This window comes from Dicentrarchus labrax, unplaced genomic scaffold (assembly GCF_905237075.1).
Source record: "Dicentrarchus labrax unplaced genomic scaffold, dlabrax2021, whole genome shotgun sequence".
In the NCBI taxonomy this organism is placed as follows: Eukaryota; Metazoa; Chordata; class Actinopteri; family Moronidae; genus Dicentrarchus; species Dicentrarchus labrax.
Window position 1 is genome coordinate 9,059,979 of NW_026136702.1, and position 21,923 is coordinate 9,081,901.

A 21,923-nucleotide genomic window follows, 5' to 3' on the forward strand; every position below is an offset into this window, starting at 1 on the left:
TTATCTGTGTTTTAAGTTCTGTGCTCAGAGTTCAGGAAAAGGCTGATTTTTCCACAGTGTTGTTGTGGATAAACGGAGAAGCATTGATTGTACGTGTGAGTCTCTTGGTGTTCACTGAGAATGCTTTAGAGGAGTTGTGTCTGGCTGACTGGGAGAGGTGGAAGCAGTGAAATGAGTCACGGCTGTGGTGACTGGCTCGAATCCTGCTCTGCTCTGGCATAGAAGGATAGAGGACAATCTTAAAGAAAAATACAGCAAGAAAAAGTACATTAGTGTTAGTTGAAGTTGTTCGTGATGTTGATGAGAAAACGTTATAACTCAAGTGGGATTTTTCTTTTTCTTTAGTAGAGAAAGGAATTGATTTTGTGAAAGATTTATATCGGTTTCCTTTTCCTTTTTAATTGCATCCATTTGGGTCCTGGTTTCACATATGTCTCTGTCTGCAAAAAAAGCTCTGGTTGCTATGGTGATTGGAAACAAAAAACATACTGTGGTCAAGGGCATGCAGGAGAGAGTGATGTCATCTCAGCCAGCGGGAAATGACATCCTTCTTTTAGCCACTGGGACTTGTGGTCTTCATATGTCTTTACTTTTCTACAAGGCTTTCATTGAAACTCCCAAAATAACAACAAGAAGCAAAAGATTAAGCTGCAGAAATGAGCTGCTAAATGCTTTAAAACTGAAGTGAGTTACCACTAAACGTAATACAACCCAACAGGCCACATAACAAGCGTATACAAAGCAGAATTAGGCTTGTCTAATGACAGCCTTCTTTAAAAGAGATTTGTGTTGCCCAAACACATCTATGATGGCTACTTTGTTGTGTGAAAAAAATCACAGGATGCTCTTTTTCTTCTTCCTCCGCAGATGAAAGAGACAGAGTGCAGAAGAAGACATTTACAAAATGGATAAATCAGCATCTGGTGAAGGTAAGAACGTATGTGTTGTGTTGACATGGTAACTACATTCAATAATACAGAGGTGAAACCTAAATAATAGTTAAAATTCCCATTTTTTCCCCCCATAACAATCAGCAAACCATATTCCTCCAGCATAAACAATCCATTAGAGAAGGATTGGCAGTAATAACAATTAGGCCTCTCTGCGTTAAGTCCTAACATGCTAACATTCCTATTCAGATATTATTAAGGCTTGTTAAAAGTCATTTAGCATGACATTTGCTGTTCCACTGCTGCAAGAACAGGTTGTCTTTTGTTGATTCAGGAATTTGAATCGCTTACTGTGGCGTTTTTATCTGTTTGTGGAATTTAATGAAACACTTAGCAGAAAGACAAGCACCGGCATGTCTCATATCTAATAAGGCTTTGTAAAAATGAGTCACTACCTGAGATTTATGCGTGAAGTTTTACTTTACAGGGTTCATGCATCAGTGTTACATGAATCACTATCACTATAAATCACGCTAATTTCTGTTATGCAAGGCATAAACATGTAGTTCTGTGGTGTATTCATTAAGAGGATATCCTTTGATGATCCCCGACTTCTACCCTAACGTCACTTTGTGGATGACAGTTGTGGTTCTCAACAACTATTGGATGGATTGCCTTAAAATCTGGCACACACATTTATGTCCCTCTTAGCATGAAATGTAATATCCTCGGTGATCCTTCCTCTGGCTTTTTTATCTAGCACTATCATCACATAATAATTTCAATTAGTACAATACATTGGTTTCATACCTGCTAAACTGATGATATAGCCACAGCTCCACTTTATATTTAGTGCTAATTAGCAAATGCTAGCATGCTAACAGACTAAACTTACATTGTAAATAATCTAAACATTACATCTGCTAAACATTAGCATGTTAGCATGCTGACATTAGCCCTAAGCCCAAATAGAAAAAAAGAAGAATTGCAATTAAAGACTTACATTATTACATGGCTGTTGGGTCACTTTTCCCCTACCATGCTGTATTTATTGTTTCGCTCCTAAGGGGGTTTTGTGTTCTTTGATCGTCATCTTCACAACCTGGGTTAGGCCATAAACCTGTCCTAAAGGGTCAATTTAAGGTTCCTGCCAATTAGACCAGTCCATGCTATGGGATAAGGCTTCCCATGGATCAGTGGTGATGACTGGTTTTATGATCGCCTGTGTGTGATGTTTTCAAACAGGAATGCATTTATTGTTTCTAATAAGAATATTATTAGAAAGATGTGTGAGGGCCTTAGGAGCTGCTGGTTACAGCTGTGCTTTTAGGAAGTGCTGTTTCATGAGAGACGCATTATGTAAACTTTGTTACAATCTTGGCAGGAGAAAGAAGGAAATGCTATTTTATCTCTAAAGTACTGCAATACAACATGCAGTGAAGCTGCAGAGAGTAACAGCAATGTGTATACAAACAACAGGCTCTGTCCTGTAGCTGCATGAACCTGTTGATCTTGAGTTAATGGTTTAATCGGAATATTTGCGTTTTACTTCATGTTTTGACAGCCAGATTTCAGCAGGCCTCTCACATAGTGCATGAGAAATCCGGGGTGCTGAGTAATAGTTGGGGATCTGGTCAGCTGACCCAATAACATAAGGGTGCAGGTCTATTTTGGCTCCACAGCTGTGGCTGCTATCTGGGATTACAGTGCTGAAAGCCCTGTGTGAAAGCAGGTCAGCGGGCAGCAGGGTGATTTCAGAGGCGTGGTATTTAGGACAGGAAGGAGAGATGGGTCTGCTGGAAGGAGAAAGCCTCCTACCCGAGTTGTTAAGTGCCTCACTCAAGTGCTTAGATAACGTGTCACAATGACGTCCTGCTCAGGTTATTATTCAGTGTTTTATGATACATTCATTTCGGTTTAGAGGGAACTGTGAGGAAAACCAACACATAAACAAGTTTGTGAACTAAAACAGGTTTGCAGCTCTTAAACTGAAACTGAACACCAGTTTGATTGAGTGGCATGAGGAAGGCACGGCAAGCACAAAGCTTGAGTCGTAATTATGTCAGGTGTAAGAATGCGGGAGACTTTAATGGTTCCTGTTACAATCCTAAAACTTCTGTTCTTTGGAAAATGCAATTATTATGGTTTAATAACTGCAGAGAGATTTCAAAACGATACCAATTTTGTGCAGTAGTTCTATAACTATATTTGTTACAGTGAACAGCCATCAATGAACAGTAATAACAATATGATGTTTGCAATTTGCTCACATTTTGCTTTCCTCTTCTCGTCCGTAGGTACGGAAGCACATAAATGACCTGTATGAAGACTTACGAGATGGACATAACCTGATCTCACTGCTGGAGGTTTTGTCAGGAGACACATTGGTGAGTTCTTCTGTTATCTTTGTGCTTAGTTTTTTCCTGAAGAGATAAAGAGAAACTCAGCAAAATCAAAGTTATGAAACTCTGACCCTATTTCTACTACACGTGGAATTGAGTGTTTTGTGAAACTATTGAGTTCTCAGAGCCATTTCTATTAAGATCTTATGAAAAACCATTCAGATTGTCATAAGGGAAGTCAGAAATATATTCCTCTTCCTTTAGAGCAATCTATTACACCTTTGCGTGACTGATGCTGTTGTCCTCCTTCACACTTATGTAACTGATGGTAGGAGGGAATCCTGGGATTTGATGGTCTCTAATCAGATCTGCTGTGATTCTGAATCCACCAAAGCTCATAATGTCACATTTATTTGTGAGTTGTATTCAGGTTTCGAACATTTCCTTTTTTTTGCTTCTTTTTCCTTTTCCTTTCTGGGATATCTATGAAACAGACTGATGTGCTCATCATTGTGAGTAATTGTGCTGGGCTACTAGATGTAAGTCATATGAAATAGGCTGGTACAGTATGTCTTGCTTTACATGGGATGGATCACTTGACAGTAGTAATAGTAATACACAAGAACCAACATACCTGAGTGGTATATAAAATATGGTGATTACCCACAACAAAATGTAAGAATATATCAAGGAAAAGCTAGCAAGTAGTAAAACTAGTTTTCTGGTTGTCCCCTGGAGTTAGGCAGCCAATAATCAGCCATTAACAATATTTAACTTGCTAACATGCCTTTTTTTTTAATGCACTAACTCCCGAAGGCTACCTTTTATTCTGTATTCTTTATTTGGATCCTCATTAGCTTCCACAAAGTGGCCACTAGTCTTCCTGGGGGTCCATACAAAAGCAATAACAGTAAAAACAAATAATTCAAAATCAGATCAATAAAAGAGGAAAAGCCAAAACAAGCCAAATATGAAGATTAGAAAATAAGTAAAATGACTCTATTCTAATAGAAATAAATAGCAACAAAAAGAAGATAAAAAGAATACAAAAGTTTTGAAGCAGCAATAACTAAAGTAGAGATTATTATTCATTTTTTGTTTTAGTGAGTTTTTATAAGAAAATCTGATATTGGTGAGCAACACACATTCAACATAATAAATTCGGTAAAGAACTGTTGTCATTATACATTTTGTTTTGCTCACTTGACATGTATACAACAAAAAGCATTTTTTTCAGAAAAGTAAGTGTGTGTATATTTGAGTGACAGAATGCATGAGTAACAGAATATTTTAATTTAGCCTCCACAGTACGCCGTGATAATCGTTCAGGCATCAGACACACATGAAGAAATAATCTGGCTGCTCTGTTCTGTGCAGTTTGAAGTTTTTGTAGATGTTTCTTTGCAGCACTTGACTGGGCAGCACTCCAGGTGTGACAGAATGAGTAACCCAACAACGTCAATCATAACAGAAGATGGAACATATGCAGAACATTTCCTTGAAATTGCAATTCGCTTTCGTATCACAGAAACAGTGTAATCAATCTGATCAGTCCAAGACTTGAAAATATTAACACTAATAGGAAAAACATTACAACACCTGACACATAGCCAACATTTTCATTTTTTGTGAAATTGCTATTTGATTGAATAATATTACAACCGTGAGCAGTGTTGTTGTGAGTCCAATCACTGCAACAGTATAATCAATTTCCACTCTTTCAAAACTTGGAATGACCAGGAAATGACATAGAGAGTGTTTCATATTTGTGGAATTTATTTAACCACAAATATGAAAGTGTACTTGTACAGTGTTAATCCAGGAGCCAAATAGGTTCATTTCCAGCTGTTATTCAACCAAAAAGTTAAAATAGCCAAATGTGGAAAGAAACATAGTATTTTTTTTATATTATAAAATAGTAATAATAGTTTCTTGATGCACCACATTTGGAAACACTGTAATGCAAAACTGAGAGGTTTAAATGGAGTTACTCTGTAATATTGTTCGTAAATGATGTTTAAACCAGAAATAGGTTTTCATTTTTAGTCTTTGGTTTATGGCCTTGTTACAGCAGTACAGTGCCTTTATGTAGAAATCACAAGGACTCAGATTCTGTGTAGTTCAGAATGTATTTGTGTCTAATCCCTCCCTTATAGAGCACATAGCTGCATAGTGTACGTAGCTGTAGTACTTGGACCTAAGACAGTGGCTACTGAAGGGCTGCATGTTATCCAACAGTTGTTGCTATTCGCAGTATTATTTCATTTCTCTGTTAACGTGTCATTCTTTCATCTTATACTGAAGTTTGTTAATACAGTCTTTGTTCAGTTCCATAATGTTATCATGCTGTAATGTCCCTTACTGTATTAAAACTGCATGTATTCCTGTGCAAGGAGCCCCAGCAGTTCCTCCCTCTCCAGTGTGACTAACTTTCATCCTCTAAGTGGCTATCTATTTTCTGTTTACATCCTGTTTCCTTTCTACTTTCCCCCTCTTCTGTTCTCCTCTCTTTAATTGGTTTCTGTCCATTGTCTAACTTCCTTTGATTTGGCCGCCATGTGTGTCCATGTCTTCCTTTCTTCCCCATGTGTTGCCTTTTCGGTGATAAGCCAAGGGAGCGTGATTTTCTGAAGACATTGCGGTTGGTGAGTGGGACAGAAGCATGTGCAGTTGAGCAGCATGGAGACACGATGGATGATGATAAGGGGGTACGTGTGGCTTGCCCCCCCCACCCCCCTTTTAACAAACTAATTCAGAGCGTGTTGTGGCCAGTTAACAGGAGTGTAGAAACAATCCCACTGTATGATTTGTCTTTTTCTAGTCTTACACAATTGCTTTAGCAGACACTGTAGTTCTTCTATATGATGATAGAATGATATTCCCCCTTTCTCAATTTAGCTAAATTTGTGATTTCTATGCAACATTATGTTTAATAATGCCACTTCTTTTGATCAAGAAATAAAATATGTCCAAATCTTTGTTTACATGATCAGATGAATCCGATGATGCAGAGAAACGTGCACATGATCTAAAGACCCAGGCCTCTCCATGCCAATCACAAATTTTCTTTTAGAACATAAATGTGAAAAAAAAAAAAAGAGAAACCAATAAACCTGGCACACCAACCTTGCCTGATATCAGACAGAATTGTCAACTCGTTAACTCGGTGGAATGGGCAGATTTGAAGGGTCTAGACCCAGGCAAACACTGACCTTGCAAAGCCATTAAAAATGAAATTGACCATAAAGCTTGGGTCTTTATATCCATTTCACTGGCTTTGGCCATACAATCAAAGCACCTCGAACCCTCGTGAGCATCAGGACATTTTTCATCTGCTGCTTGTGGGTATTCTGCCATTTTGAATCCTCAGAAGGAGGCTTCATAGGTGAATGAGATTCACTGAATGACAGCCATGGGAGAGGGGTTATTTAAATGTTGCTGCTTTGCTATTGAGATGAGCGGGATTCTTCTCTCAACTATTATCAACTAAGAAATATGGCTGAACGCAGCACAAGTCTTTCGCTGCTTCTGCACCCTGGCTTCCATGCATTTTCCATTACATTACCTCATGCTGTGGCCCCGGACTGTCCACGTGCACTTGCCACAAGAGATCGTGTACTTGCTCGAAGAATACAGCATTCGGCTGTTATTTATAAAAAAGAAAATACATTTAGTGCCTACAGCACAGCAAACCAAAGCATTGTGGTGTTTTATGTACACTTTAGCTGTTAAAATGTGTTAACTAGCAGGGCTACTGGGTTTGGTATTACATGGAAAGAGCACATTTCTAGAGATGCAAATGGTGGAAAATGTTCTGTACATGCACAGATTTTGAGTGGGCCTGCAGAAATGGCTACTCCTGTTGTGGGTAGAGTATTTTTTTGTGTGTTCTTTTAAGTCTTTACCTCACCAGAGCAGCGGGTAAGAACCTGGAAGCATGTCCTGTGTCCTTCATGCTACTAATCTTTTTTTTTTAATTGTCATCTGTTGTTGGTGAAGAATCTAATTATTATACATGGCTCCTTTTTCCCTCTTTATGTCCACAGCCTCGGGAGAGAGGGAGGATGCGGTTCCACAGACTCCAGAATGTACAAATAGCACTGGATTATTTAAAGAGGCGGCAGGTACGGATCTGTAAAAGTACATTCTCAAGAAATGTTCCTGCTTTTCCTGTCCTCTCATGGATTCATCGCAGCATCTCAAAACTGAAAGTCCACATAATTAAGTCACACTTTTATATAATTCCGTATAGTCAATTATAGAGTTGTAAGAAAATACATAAAAATATTGTATTGCAATATTTTGTTATGTGATATTATATTGTTCCTCAAAAACACTGTATTGATTCTTGTACCCCGAAACACTAGACAGCTGTATTATGTGCATATGGTGGTGTTTTCTTCATACTATGTTTTCCTAAAATTTGATTTCTCTTCCCAAAAAATGCAATATATCACCCTACTTACAGTATCACATACTTACCATCTTACAATATATTGAATCATAACCCCTTTTTAGGGGTGCATATCATATCACCAGTTTTTTGCAAATAGCCCTAGTGAATTACATAAAAGGTGGTTACAGCGTAATAGCATATGTAAATGTATCAGTCCGTGTGCTGTTGGATTGTATTTTGCAGCTACATTGTGAGAGATTTGTTCACTTGTACACTGAGGTGAACAAATGCAATCAAAGGCGCACGTGTAATTGAACTGGGACAGCCACACTCAGTGGTGATTACTTCGACGCCGCCTATTCTCCAACATCACACACACAGACTGCTGGACATTTTCCATCTTTCTTTATGGAATTTACAATTCGGTTGCCACAAATTGTAATAGCAGCAGTTAAGGGGTGCTGACTACAGATCCCATCAGCGGGGTTTCAAAGAGCTTTGATTGGCCTCCCCTCCCCCACTACGGTCAGGATGTGATGAAGAACACAGCCTTGCTGAGCTGTAGCCAGATGTGACGTAAGGCTTGAGACAAAGGATTCATAGATGGTCACAAATGAATTGTTCTATTGTTTTGACTACAGTACATAACAGACACATCCATGCAGCCTCTGTAGTCATTAATGTAAAACGATCTCACCGTTTAACCTTCCTTAAATCTCCCCCTGCAGCTTATTGAATACAGCTTTTACAGATGATCAGGCTGGTCCTGCATCATAGCTCCATTAAAACAAGAATGTATTCAGACTCTGCTTTCTGATGAATGTTTGTGAATTTATTAAAATACACATCGTTTTTCACTCTAATATGTGGTAGATAAAAAAGTCTTAGCAGGTTTATAGCATTTAATTAGTAGCAAGCAGTCATTCTCTCTGTCAGCTCAGACCCATGTGATTACGGTAACAGTTCCCTGGCATAATATATTGACTATTGTGCCACCTTGTGGTGTTTGTAGACTGACTGGCAAGCCTGTCAAAATAGACCCTTACACTAATATTTTGCACTTGATTAATACACCAACTAAATCTATTTAGGAACTCTAGAGCAGGGTTTGGACACGTAGAGGTATTGTCAGTATGCAATATATCAATCATGTGTTTCCTCTCATCAGGTCAAACTTGTAAATATCAGGAATGACGACATCACAGACGGTAACCCAAAACTGACCCTGGGATTGATCTGGACCATAATTCTGCACTTTCAAGTGAGTGTTTGCATTCTATGGTCATTCTTTTGCTTTTGATAGCCAAGTAATTAAGATTATTTATTACCCAGATAGTGATAGGATTAATACTTACTTTATGTTCCTTGTATTACATGTAAGCAATGACTTTGAACTGATAAGGGCTGTTAATTTTAAACTTGTATGTATCTTTACATGCTGCTCGATGTTGATCTGCTGCATATGTTAGATATTTAAATGCAGAGGATTTTCAATGCTGCTACCTTTGTCTTTGTGGAGTTTAAAGATATTTCAGTCCAACAGAAATGCTGGCATGTTTTGGGATTGATTTATGCAATAGCTTGGCAACTGCCCTTCCAGATTATTGCTTTTAAAATGAGTTCACACCCTCAGGCACCTACCCAATGGATGTTTCGACATTTGACCACAAGGTGTCAAAGCTGTGCAGCATAAATAATGACGAATATGGTGTAATATGTGATGTTAGGGTTTACCTGGCTTGTTCATGTTGGATTCAGCTTGAGTTGTAGTCTCTAATAGCAGAAATGTCTTGGTATTCAACATGAAACATGGACAATGTCCTTGCACGCAAGTTATAACAAGTCTATGTTTGAATACAGGGGAAAATGCCTTGTAGTTTTGATTTGTCTGTCCAATTCATGACATTTAAATGACCTTACAAAAACCTTTGCTGTTTGGAGAGTTGAGATGGTTTTCAAGATTTTTTGTGCTCCAGGCTGAGTTTATTTCTCTCCCTGAATGTTCTTAAAAATGTTCTCTCTGGGGATGTTTCTTATTTTATTGCTGGAGTGACACAAATCATGTCAAGTGGGGTGGTCTGTGTGTACATGCCAGGTATGTATTTACAGTATCTATCCAAAATCCATAATTTCTCACTCATGCTCCCTCTTTCTTTCTCCCTCTGTCCCCTTCTCTCCCTCTCTCTGACTGTCTTGTATTGCATTATTAATATCCTTGGCCCTTGCTACATGACTCAGTTGTTTGTTGGGGACAGGGGTACTGCAATAGTCTTTCAGACTTGCAGCTTCGTAGTGACTTAGTATGTTATTTTAGAACAAGAATGCATCTGTATGACTAATGCCCTCAACGTAATAATGAGGGAAAAAGTAGTTAATATAGTTTTGCCTGGACTCAAACATGCTGACAGCTAGCGTCGGAGATGATGCCAACACCTGCTAGTGTCAGTCTCACGCAAGCCCTTGAGCACTTAAACCAGCAGCAATGGGCCTGTTTCTTCTTGATTTGGAAGGATAGCAGGGCACATCTGGAGAAAGTGTTGTGCTTTAGTTTTAGGATAGACCTTTGCCTTATAAAAGCACGGCTGACAGCAGGCTGACAACATGAATTGAACACTGTTTTTATATTACATGGTTTTATATGACTGTCTTTTTCTAAAGCATCCAGGATCAGTTCCTGTGTCAACAACAGGTGTGGTTTTTGGGACTTACTTTACGTGCTTTTCTTACTGCTGCAGGCTATTTCTTTAATACTAACTTATATAAACTGAGAGTACTGACAAGGTGTGTACCCTGTTATGTTTGACCCCAACCTGTTACGGTGTGTCAGACACAATCCATTGTTTGATCACGTCTGTAGGGATAAGAACTTGATTTCCTTACACAAAGCTGGCACTGTTATTGTATTGTTCACAATGGTTACCACACTCTGTTCTCACCTGGAACATGCCGTTGACAACACTAGAGTGCAATTTGTATTTTAGTTTAGCTGGTGTCAGTGTGCCACCATGACAATGCACTGCTGTCAGGTGTTTCTGTGCTTGTTTGTCTTGTCTGTTTATTTTGCCCTGATGGGCTGTCACTATGATGTGTCTGATGGTTCATTGCATTCCATTCATTCACTCTTATTAAAACTTTGTCACTGAAATAAAACATGTAGCAAGTAAGGCTATATAAGTCATAAAAATGCTATAAAGCCTAATTTTATTGAAAAATAGCATGATCTAATACTGCAGTAATACCAGTATTTGATAGTTAGACCATAACCTGGCCATATGTTGCAGTTGGAGTTATCAATACACTGTAGTTTGAACTGTGTTAGTTGTCAGGTGACTTTGACCTTCAGGGAAACTTCACTGGCATTTAAATATTGTAAGCTCACAGGGGCACACTGTTATTTTTAGTTGGGCTATATGGTGGCAATATATTTACTGTTTCACATGCTACATTTTTCTCCTTTTGCTATGTAATTAAAGTATTGATAGGTTCCCTCTACAGTGGGCTTGTTTCACATGCTAGCTGTTGTAATGGTTTTATATGGTGAATCACTTCCTTTGCTCGCTTGTGAACTGCGGCGGTGGTGATCTGCTCAGATAATAGTGTTTGTTTAAACCATTGGACTTAAGCCCCACCTCTGGCTCTGCCATTGTCCGTAGCTTGATTAATAGACAAAGTGAAAGCATGTTGTTGTCCAGCTCGGATTTGCCTCTGCTTCTGCTGCTCTCGTTGACCTACGCTGTTCTGTTTTTCAAAGCCTTTCTGACCGGCTGGGACTCTGTTCTGGTTCATGCAGCCAGACTTGCTGAGCCAAAGATTCTCACAGCATAATAGGTGGCCATCCCGTGTCCTCCCTTCACCCCTCATCACAGATACAAATATTAGGAAACCTAAGAGGCAGCTGTGACGTGCGCATGTTTACTGTGTAGACGAAGCAGACTAGCCAGCCCGAAACAGGTCTGTCCACAAGTCTTTTTCATGCTCAGCTGAGAGCTATAAGCACGTGTGCCACGTCTCTGTGTGCATTTATGGTGTTTCTGCTGGATTAGCAAAGCCAGGGAAATGTATCAAAGGTCAGAAAGGATTCCGGTGTCAGAGGAGAGACCCAAGAGAGAGCATGCAAGCAAGAGAGAAATGCAGTGAGGGAGAGAGAGGGAGAGGGAGAGGGAGAGAGAGAGTCTGACCAGATCTCAGCTGTGAGTCTCTGAGTCAATGAAAGGAAAAAGTCAACTCTGCCCTGAGTGGAGCTTTATCTCTGGCTGCCGGGTTGTCTGCCACTGCTTATTGTGTGCTCGTTGCACTGAGTGAAAATGGCTTTCTGTCAATGGGATAGTGGCTCTTCAGATCAAGCAGAGCTCACTGGATACTTTGCCTGAAAACAGCTCGCTGTTGGGAGTTCACTGTCAATGGGTGAGACTGTATGACCGTCAGCCATGGGAAACATCTGTGGCTGTGTCCGAGGGCCTAAAGAGGAATGCTATGTCGACCCCAAGAAGGCTCCACTGAGACCTGAATCTAAGGAATTGAAAGGCCGTCGCTATTTTCAGAGGAAGAAGAGGAAATCGGAGGCTTTCCAGCCTGTGGAATCTCTCAGGAGACCTGGAAGTGAGGCTGTTAATAGTGAGGCTATCTGCAGTAGCATAGAGCCTCAAGATGGCCCACATGGGAACCCAGAGAAGTCCCAAGCAGAGACCGATAAACCATCACAGGTGGAGACACATCTATCCAGACAAGAAAGCATCAGCAAGGGTGTCTATGTCGGAGAGGTACCAGTTTTAATCCTCAGAGATCCCTGTAATCAAATTGTTGGCAAGAGGCTAGCTTACAGGTTGGGAAGGCTTTCCACAGAGCAGACAGACAATGAAAGAAGCAGGTCCACTGCAGAAGGAAAGCTTCGTGGCATTAACACAACTTCCAGGGGTGCCTCAGCTAAGGAGGGTCTGCTTGTGAAGAAGCTTCTACAGCGTCAGTTAAGGAGGGCTGTTAGCTTTGGAGCAGTGGAGCACATGCTGCGGACTCTGAGGGGTAATGACAGACCTGGGAGTGAGGAAATGTTTGCCAAGATTATATGGGGCTCACAAGCACACAGGAGGAGGAGACGGAGGGCCCACAGCTGCTCTGGTTACGTAGAGCGTCTTCCGGCTCCTGCCAAATGTATTTCCACCCATCACGAGGTAAACTTATAACGTGTTATTTATAGCCATTTGGAGTGTGATTCGCGATAGATTAGTAAGGGTTTGATTGGGGTATAATGTAACTTGAACATTGCAGGGCTGGTGTTTAAATCATGTAAGTTGAAACACTTTGGAGAATAAATAGCTCAAATAAAGCAGTTCTTTAGAGCAACAGCAGTTCATTTTGTTAAAATAGTTTCCTAATTACTTAATTGTATACCCCATCAGTATGATGGTCAGCATCCCAGTCATTCTTGGACACACAATAAGTCAAAGATCATATGTTATAGGATGTATTTACACCACAGGCATCACCTGTACAGAGGATTATGTAACAGTACTTAAGCAGGATAACCAGATTTACCTGAAACTAATGTTAAAATATTTATGCTGCTCATCTGTACATAGAGACAGAAACAGTATGTTGACAGACACATATCCAATCAATAAACCAAATAAATTATACCCATATCCACATGTATAATGGAAAAGTGACCCTTGAAATTTTTTTTAATTTAAATTTGAAAGCTCATTGTAAGATCAGTTTTGGAGTGTCTCTTATCCTGTGTTTTTCAGATTTATTGGTTGGGCTTTGGTTTTGTTGAGTTCATTCAGAGCATGATTATGTCTTATTGTATTAATTAACTTAATCCCACTAGAACAGTTTCTTTTCTTTGATATTACAGTGATTACAGTGGGTCATTAAGAGGCTTAAGTGTGTGAAAGTAAATTATATTTATTAAGTCCACTGGTTCTCCAGTGGGTTGATGTCTGTTCCCACTTTATATTTTCTACATGAATGAATGCCAGACTTTGTATCAGAATTAAAAAATGTGCTGCTGATACAGTGACTGTCAGTCTTTAACAATAGCAGGGTTGTGGTGTAGCAGACTTTGTATTGTAGTAGCACTGTATAACAGTAATTCCTTCATCTTTGTGTTAAAAAAAAAAAAAAAAAGCAAAGCACAGGATTGTTGATTTCAGGAAATCTCTCCCTTGTTTAGCTTTAGCTGTTTTACAGCACTCTGAAATCACTCTGGTAGATAACTACAAATATCTTGAGACAGTTATTGGCAGCAAACTGTGATTTGAAACTAATTTTGTTTGAAAGAAAGCACAACAGTGTCTTTATTTTCTTAGAAAAATGAACTCTTTTAGGGTTATTATGGTCTTAAAATCTGCTTTATCCTTTTGCATTGTGGTGGGGTATGAAAACATTGGCCAGTTCTGTAGAAACAGACTGAAATGTCTTGTCAAAGTGTCCATTAAAATTCAGCTCTTTAACATTTATACATTTATGTGTTATTAAGAAGGTCAGATCATCCTTTTGTTTAAGGTTCCAGCTGGACTAAAAGGACAAAATCAGCCCTTGTTTTGGTGGCTGTGGGCCTGTTAAACTCCTGTCATACTCTGTCTGGACTGTAGAAATGTTCCAGGCAGTGGAAGTTATACATTAATCTGTATAGGCTGATCTGTGGGTGGGGGTTCTATCTTCTATCTTTACTTGTATCGGTGTTCATCTTGTCTGAGCTGCAGTGTTTTGTATGCCTGACTGTTACCGTCTCTGCTTTTCACTGCTGTTTTCATGACTGACGGCACCTGGCTGCAAATCCCCCCCTCGGGGGACAATAGAGGTTGATTGGTTGATTGATTGATTGAGGTTTATCTTGAAAAATGTACTCCCTGAGTCTCTCTGTTCTTGGTTGCTGTTTAAACCATGTTGTGATTTAACATTTTCTGTCATGTGGAAAATAGAAACATGCTTTCCGAGATGTATTGTGCCTTTCAACAGAATGATTTCCATCATATGGTGTTTCTGTAATTTTGGTTGTTTGGAATGTGTGTTACAGGAAAAAGTCTACAAAGGCTTAAATCAATATTACTGTGTGTGGTGTGGACTGTAGATGTAAACTATTGATGCCATGAATGTGCTTTCAACCCTGCATGCCAACAACACTGGAACTCAACCTGTCAAGTGGCACTGTTTGTTTGAGGTCATTTTAATCATCAGTATAACATGTTGTAAAACTATTGGGTAATTTATTACACAACTCTTTCTCACACTTCTGACCTGCTGACATTTTCCACAAAGTGTGAACAGATGCTAATGAAGCAGATAGGGAAACTTTCACCTCATTTACACCTAATTCATTCTTGAGTCTTGTGTTTTATGAAATAAATAACTAATTTTTTTTGTCTTTTTGTATAATACATACTATTTTTGTGATCTCTTTTTAATGCAGGTGTATTTCTAAGGCTGTAGCTTGTGGGGTTGTTATATTTGATTGCTTTATATTTTAAGGTGTTGCTGTTATTGTTACCTCTCAGTATAGTGAGGTCTTAATCTCGCAGCGTCATAATTCACTAATCACACAAATCAAAGTCTTTTATTTTACGTCTTTTATTTCTCTTTGTGACAGATCTCGGAGATCCACGTGACAGGGGAGTCCGAGGACATGACAGCCAAGGAGAGGCTGCTGCTCTGGTCCAAGCAGATAACAGAGGGCTATGTAGGCGTACGATGCGATAACTTCACAACCTCCTGGAGGGATGGGAGGCTATTAAACGCCATCATTCATAAATACAGGTACTGTAACAGTGAAGAAACAGGAGGGGTTTTTACAGAACAGTAAAGCTGAATAACACCTATATAATAGGCTGGTTTTACTGGTCTTCTGTCCTCTCTCCTTTAGTTAGTATGCCTTGTTTTTCATGCCTTACTGGTCTCTCTTTCTCTCTACCGCAGGCCGGACATGGTTGACATGAGCTATGTGTCGACACAGACCAACCGCTCAAATTTGGAGCATGCGTTTAGTGTAGCTGAGCAGCTGGGGGTGGCCAGACTGCTGGACCCTGAGGGTGAGATCCATACACACTGTCATATTCGTTTTTACTCAGAAACCTTTTCAACATTTTTGTGCTATAAATCATGTGGAGTGAAGCTTGGATTCTGTCTTGAGGAATAATTCTTCTGAGTACAGCTCGTTGTCATGTGTTGCATTTTTGACCCTTTTGGATTTTTTTCCCCTCATCAGACGTAGACGTTCAGTCTCCTGATGAAAAATCTGTCATCACGTACGTCTCAACACTGTACGATGCCTTTCCCAAAGTACCCGATGGTGTTGATGGAATCAGTCCTAATGTAAGTTGCTGACATCGGCCCACCAGTAACTCCACCCAATCCAAGTGCTGAAAAGTGATTTATGGCTGATGATCCTTTTTCTCTGAACAGGATGTTGATATCAAATGGGTGGAGTACCAGAACATGATCAAATACCTCAGCCAGTGGATCAAACACAATGTGGCCATAATGTCAGATAGATCATTCCCCAACAACCCTGTGGAACTCAAGGTATTGATTAATTGTTATTAGCTTTATTTTGCATAAGTCTCAGCTCTTGTGCTTAGAACCTGCATATAGTGTCAGTAAGGTGAAGGATAATTGTCTGCTTCAGATTGCCCACGTGCAGCGCATATCTGCTGTAACTGAGACTTAAAGTGATATTGATGGATATGAGAGAGCAGCAGCATCCATTTGCAGCAAGAAGTCAATAGGTTTTATCAGTGAAGGCACTTTTACACAGTTGTTTCAAAGACAAAGGGAGAATATGGACGTATCATGGAGTCATTTTTCCTGGTTGATGCTTTGTGGTGCAAGTGCAGAAAAACGACATTCTTATTTAATTTCTGCTTTCTTTCACAGGCACTTTATACACAGTATCTGCAGTTTAAAGAACATGAAATCCCACTGAAAGAGAACGAGAAGACAAAAATCAAGAATCTCTACAAAATGCTTGAGGTAAACAAACGCAAACCAGGATAGCACATTGCTTTGGTTTTTGTAGCCTTACACATTGTAGTGATAACAAGTCTGTGTTTGTGGTGTATCTGTCAGATGTGGATCGAGTTTGGACGTATTCAGTTACCCCAGGATCATCATCCTAATGATGTGGAGAAGGAATGGGGTAAATTAATTATTGCCATGCTGGAGAGAGAGAAGAGCCTGAGGCCTGAGGTGGAAAGGTATGTGCAGCCGTGGAACGTACTAATACTGTTTTGCCTGCCTTAACTAATGCGATTTAATATCTAATCTTTATAGTCTTTATAGCCTAATATTATGGGTTACTTGTCAGCCAAGAGTCAGCATTTAACAGTAACAGTATTTATGAGACACGTAGCTGGTGTTTGATAAGATAAAATGTGTGTTTGAGGGGAACATGCAAGGATTTAAAGCAAGAAATACTGATGTCTAAATGAAAAGCTTTTCATACAGTATATAGCTAAAGGAGCAAATGTGCTGCATGAGTCAGCATAACATTTTCTGAGGTTGGTGCAGGTAGAGTGCTCTAGCATCGTATTCAAGCCCACTAATGTCCCTGCTGAAACCAGACACTGAGGGTTAGTTTGGTTTTCCTTATTAAAGTAGAAATCCCCTCACTGAGCCGTTGCACATTGTGATATGATTTCTATCAACATATTTATTAGCTGTTCTGCACAATATTTCTCCATCAGATTTATAGCTGCCAGCATATGATAAGACTGAGTTTTGTTTTTGCTATTAACAGATGATTGAGTGAAAATAAGCAGCAAACAAATGAATCTTGTATACTAAAATAGTGTTTGTAATGTTCTGCTGTTCAGGAACAAAGTCATGTCTGATTGAGTATCTAGTTTCTTTAAAAAGGCAGAATCTTGCAAAATGCTTAGAAGACAGATCATCATCATTTCATGACATACGATGCTTCAGTGAAGATAGTTTCTGATATTTTAGAGTGATTGCTTTCTTATGGCATGCTCAGTCAAGTTTTTCAGCTCTATCTGGTGCTCCATCAGTGTTTGTTTGCAGTTGATTTTATTTCCATGGAAACTCAAATGTCATCTTTTAGACTTGTAAATTCTCTGTTGACAATAGTTAAGACAAGTTTACATCTCCATTCCTGCCTTCGTGGTCTATAAACACACCATATTTACAGCTTTAATGTTGGGTGTGGTGAAAACTGGCAGAAACAGAAGTTACAGCAGTTTGGCAGGGCTTTATACAGTCTCAGCTCGTAGAAAGGTGTACTGTCTCAACCTGCTATGTAATTTTTAGCCCCCAAGGGCAGCACATTATTCCAGGGTGGGATTCATCTTACACGCTCCTCACCTGGCTGCGGTGCTATAAATATGAGCGAGTTGAAAGCGGCTCTGTCAGTTAGCTCTGCAAATTCTCGAGGCCGGGATCCTTTCTGAGGGATGATCAGGATGACAAATGTCACAGTGATTGTTTGAGTGGCCGGGAATAGCAGCAGGAGCTTAACATGTAAAGGAAGATGGCCTATTTGAGCGGTATCTCATCTGTTAGCAACAGTAGCTTCACCAGTTTTGGCTCCAATGACACCATCCTCAGCGAGCCTTTACAAATTAACAGCTCAGTCTTTCTCAATAACAACATTGCCTATGGATCCAGGTGAGGCTGCAGTGTGCTTGGCTTTTGTTTTTATTGTAGTGATAACAACTTGTAAACTAACAATTTCATCTTTTTGTTTATGCAGGCTTGAAATGTTGCAGCAGATTGCCAACAGGGTCCAGCGGGACTGTGTTAATGGAGAGGACAAGCTGGCATTGGCAAGAACTGCCCTGCAGTCTGTAAGTTTTGTGCAAACTCTGTGGTATTTTATCACAACTTACATTAAGTAAGTGTACCTTCTTTGTCTTGAGATTTCAGTCGCTTTTTCTCCCCTCTAAGGATGCGAAACGTCTCGAGTCTGGTATTCAGTTCCTTAATGAGGCTGAGATTGCCGGCTACCTTTTGGAGTGTGAGAATATCCTCAGACAACAAGTGGTGGACATCCAGATTCTCCTGGACGGGAAATTCCCCTTTGCAGATCAACTTGTCCAAAGGTACAGACTATATCTTCTTGCAAGAAAAAACACGCTGAATTTGCATTAAAACATCTCATATCATTGTTCCTTTTTGTACACAGGGTATCAAAACTCCGGGATGAGCTCCTAGCCCTGAGAGCCGAGTGTTCGTCCGTGTACAGCAAAGGTCGCACCCTGACAACAGAGCAAACCAAAATGATGATCTCTGGCATCACACAAAGCCTCAACTCGGGCTTTTCGCAGAACATCAACACAAGCCTGACACCAGCCCTTACCCCTGCACTCACTCCGGGGGGGTTAGGCACCCCTGGGTCCACATTCACCTCTAGCCTTACACCATGCCTCACCCCGTCCTTGACCCCTGCCTTGACCCCTGGTTTGCAGCCCACTTCAGTCCAGAGCTACATGGGGAGTGGTGGTGGCATGGACCCGGGCAGCCTCAGGCAATTAAAACACATGCAGATCCGCAAGCCCTTACTCAAATCCTCACTGGCAGACTCCAACATGACAGAAGAGGAGGTCAACATGAAATTTGTTCAGGACCTCCTGAACTGGGTGGAAGAGATGCAGGTGAGTCGTCACCATCAGTTTGTTTGTAATGCGCTGTAGCTTTAATTGTAAAAGCAAGATACTGAATATTTGTTTTGGCTTCGTCTTAAAGTTGCAGCTGGATCGTTCAGAGTGGGGCTCTGATTTGCCAAGTGTGGAAATGCATTTAGAGAACCACAAAAGCGTACATAGAGCCATTGAAGATTTTCAGATGAGTCTTAAAGATGCCAAACTGAGTGAGGTAAGCATTTCTCTGTGTCTTGCATATAACCTTAGTTTAATATATATATGTATAAATATATATAATCTAAAACCGAAATGTTAGTTTGAAAGTTAGCTGCCATAACTTTCTGCAGAAGAAACTAAAATAAACCAAAACATGTTTCTATTCTTTTCTCAGATTCAGATGAACTTACCCCTGAAACTAACTTATTCAGACAAACTCAACAAACTGGAAAGGCAGTATGAAAGGCTATTGGTAAGTGATCTCTTGTATGATTGCTATTGAATGCCATTAAATATTGATTTAGTTTTTGTAGCCTGACTTTTATGAACGCCTCTTCCTTTCAGAGCTGTTCAAGAGAGCGGCAAAGCCACCTGGAAAGCCTGCATGACTTTGTGTCACAGGCAACTCAGGAGCTCATCTGGCTGAATGAGAAGGAGGAAGAGGAGGTTGCCTTCGACTGGAGTGATCGCAACAGCAACATCTCCAAGAAAAGAGACTACCATGCTGTCAGTATTTTAATTAACTGTAACTTAATCTGTGTAATCTTCCATGCAGACAGAATAACAAGGGCTTGTTCTAACAGTTCGTTTAGGTGTTGTTTGGCTCTGTTACAGCTGTATTCATAAAGTGAAGGGATTTGTGCATTGTTGAATGATTAACTTCAAACTTGGCGCTGAGAGACAGGATATGAGATTGTGGGAGAGGATGGCGTGACTGGTGCTTTGCCACGGCTGGATGCTGGAGATACTCAGCTTTAATGTCTTTCATACAGGACCTGATGAGGGAGCTGGATGAAAAGGAGGAAGTGATCAAGTCTGTGCAGGACAAGGCAGAACGCCTTATGCTCAAGAACCACCCAGCCAGACTCACTATTGAAGTAAGTCCTGTTTCTGTCTCACCTCTGCGGTCATTATGACAATTAGATTCTAACATTTGGAATGGCAGCAGTGTCTCCACCCTGCATTCAGGGACCACAATGATTAAAAGATAATGAAGTCTTGTAGTCTTGTAATTTTCCAGCTATTACTCCTGGATAATGTTTGTTGTATCTCTTCCAGGCATACAGAGCTGCCATGCAGACTCAGTGGAGCTGGATTTTACAGCTTTGCTCATGTGTAGAACAGCATCTCAAGGAGAATGCCGTTTATTTTGAGGTGAGTCGCTGCCCATTTTTCAGCCAGTTCAGCACAGTGTATTAGTTTCATCATATCTAATTTCTCACTCTTTTCCCCTTTTGTGCAGTTTTTCAGTGATGCCAAAGAGTCCATGGACTATCTTAAGAGCCTGCAAGATGCCATTCAAAGAAAATACAGCTGTGATCGAACAAGCAGCTTGCACAGACTGGAGGATCTCATTCAGGAGTCCATGGTAAACTGAGAGAAAGATACAAAGCGTGTGTGCATGTGAAGATAAGAATAAAAATAAACAACCTTTTTTTTGTATGCTGTGTCTCTAGGATGAGAAAGAGCAGCTACTTCAGTACCGCAGCACTGTAGCTGGGTTAGTGGGCAGGGCCAAGAATATTGTGCAGCTCAGACCCAGGAACCCTGAAAGCCCCGTGAGATCCTCCATCCCTGTTAAAGCTATCTGTGATTATCGACAGATAGAGGTACGAAGAAGTCTTCTGCCCCGTATTACGCCACATTTAATCCCAGTTTATTCAAGCTTTATTGTAAATCTGTGCTGTGTTTTTATCACAACTCTCTCAGATTACCATTTATAAAGATGACGAGTGTGTGTTGGCCAACAACTCTCACCGGGCCAAGTGGAAAGTCATCAACCCAGCAGGGAATGAGGCCATGGTGCCCTCTGTGTGTTTCACTGTGCCTCCGCCCAACAAAGAGGCTGTTGATATGGCTACAAGGTGAGATGCTAGAGTTCGTTTTGTATCTGGAATATCAGTTCAATTCTATTCAATAGGCTTTGAATTCATACAAGAAAATATCAAGAAAAACAATGAACACTGGAATTGTTTAAAATTATTAAATAACAATAAAAAAAATTATATATAGCAACATATACATATATAACCAGGTTATACTCATCAGCAGCAATCATCATCATTAATAAACTTGATTATTATAGGGCTACCAACCAAGTTGATTGATATATATAAAAAATAAAAATAATAACAATTAACATTTTTATTTTAATTAAAATGAACAATTAAAAAATAAGTCAATAGAGAGTTTTTTTTCTCTCAGGTTCTCAAGTTTGTTCTTGTGCTCAAATGACTGTTACTGAATATGTGACTTTGTTGGGATGAATTATTTATGTCTCTTGTTTTTCCTGCAGAACTGAGCAGTTATACCAGAATGTCCTGGCTCTGTGGCACCACTCCCACGTCAACATGAAGAGTGTTGTATCTTGGCATTATCTAATGGCTGATATACGAGCCATCCGCAACTGGAATGTGTCCTCCGTATGTTTAAATTATCATCTTTTTCCTTTTTTAGACTCACACTTTTCAACATCAGCCGATGATCA

At 39.9% G+C, this 21,923-nt stretch overlaps 1 protein-coding gene across 18 annotated transcripts in view; it reads left to right on the forward strand.

Moving 5' to 3' along the window:
- The window catches only part of dst (dystonin), a 104,436-nt gene that overhangs the window by 19,857 nt on the left and 62,656 nt on the right, over positions 1–21,923 (forward strand). For 15 of the 18 annotated variants that reach the window (XM_051416575.1, XM_051416579.1, XM_051416576.1 and 12 more), the window contains 23 exons: positions 868–929; positions 3,188–3,277; positions 5,842–5,940; positions 7,279–7,356; positions 8,797–8,889; positions 15,217–15,383; positions 15,543–15,655; positions 15,832–15,938; positions 16,029–16,148; positions 16,500–16,595; positions 16,692–16,819; positions 18,331–18,424; positions 18,525–18,679; positions 18,763–19,231; positions 19,323–19,451; positions 19,611–19,688; positions 19,781–19,942; positions 20,209–20,313; positions 20,495–20,590; positions 20,679–20,804; positions 20,893–21,045; positions 21,146–21,300; positions 21,732–21,858. In XM_051416575.1, the coding sequence (XP_051272535.1) occupies positions 868–929; positions 3,188–3,277; positions 5,842–5,940; positions 7,279–7,356; positions 8,797–8,889; positions 15,217–15,383; positions 15,543–15,655; positions 15,832–15,938; positions 16,029–16,148; positions 16,500–16,595; positions 16,692–16,819; positions 18,331–18,424; positions 18,525–18,679; positions 18,763–19,231; positions 19,323–19,451; positions 19,611–19,688; positions 19,781–19,942; positions 20,209–20,313; positions 20,495–20,590; positions 20,679–20,804; positions 20,893–21,045; positions 21,146–21,300; positions 21,732–21,858 (3,002 nt within the window). Of the gene's footprint in view, positions 1–867; positions 930–3,187; positions 3,278–5,841; positions 5,941–7,278; positions 7,357–8,796; positions 8,890–11,809; positions 12,797–15,216; positions 15,384–15,542; positions 15,656–15,831; positions 15,939–16,028; positions 16,149–16,499; positions 16,596–16,691; positions 16,820–17,977; positions 18,246–18,330; positions 18,425–18,524; positions 18,680–18,762; positions 19,232–19,322; positions 19,452–19,610; positions 19,689–19,780; positions 19,943–20,208; positions 20,314–20,494; positions 20,591–20,678; positions 20,805–20,892; positions 21,046–21,145; positions 21,301–21,731; positions 21,859–21,923 lie in introns of those variants that run through there. The other 3 variants (XM_051416578.1, XM_051416597.1, XM_051416657.1) reach the window with 3 other exon arrangements.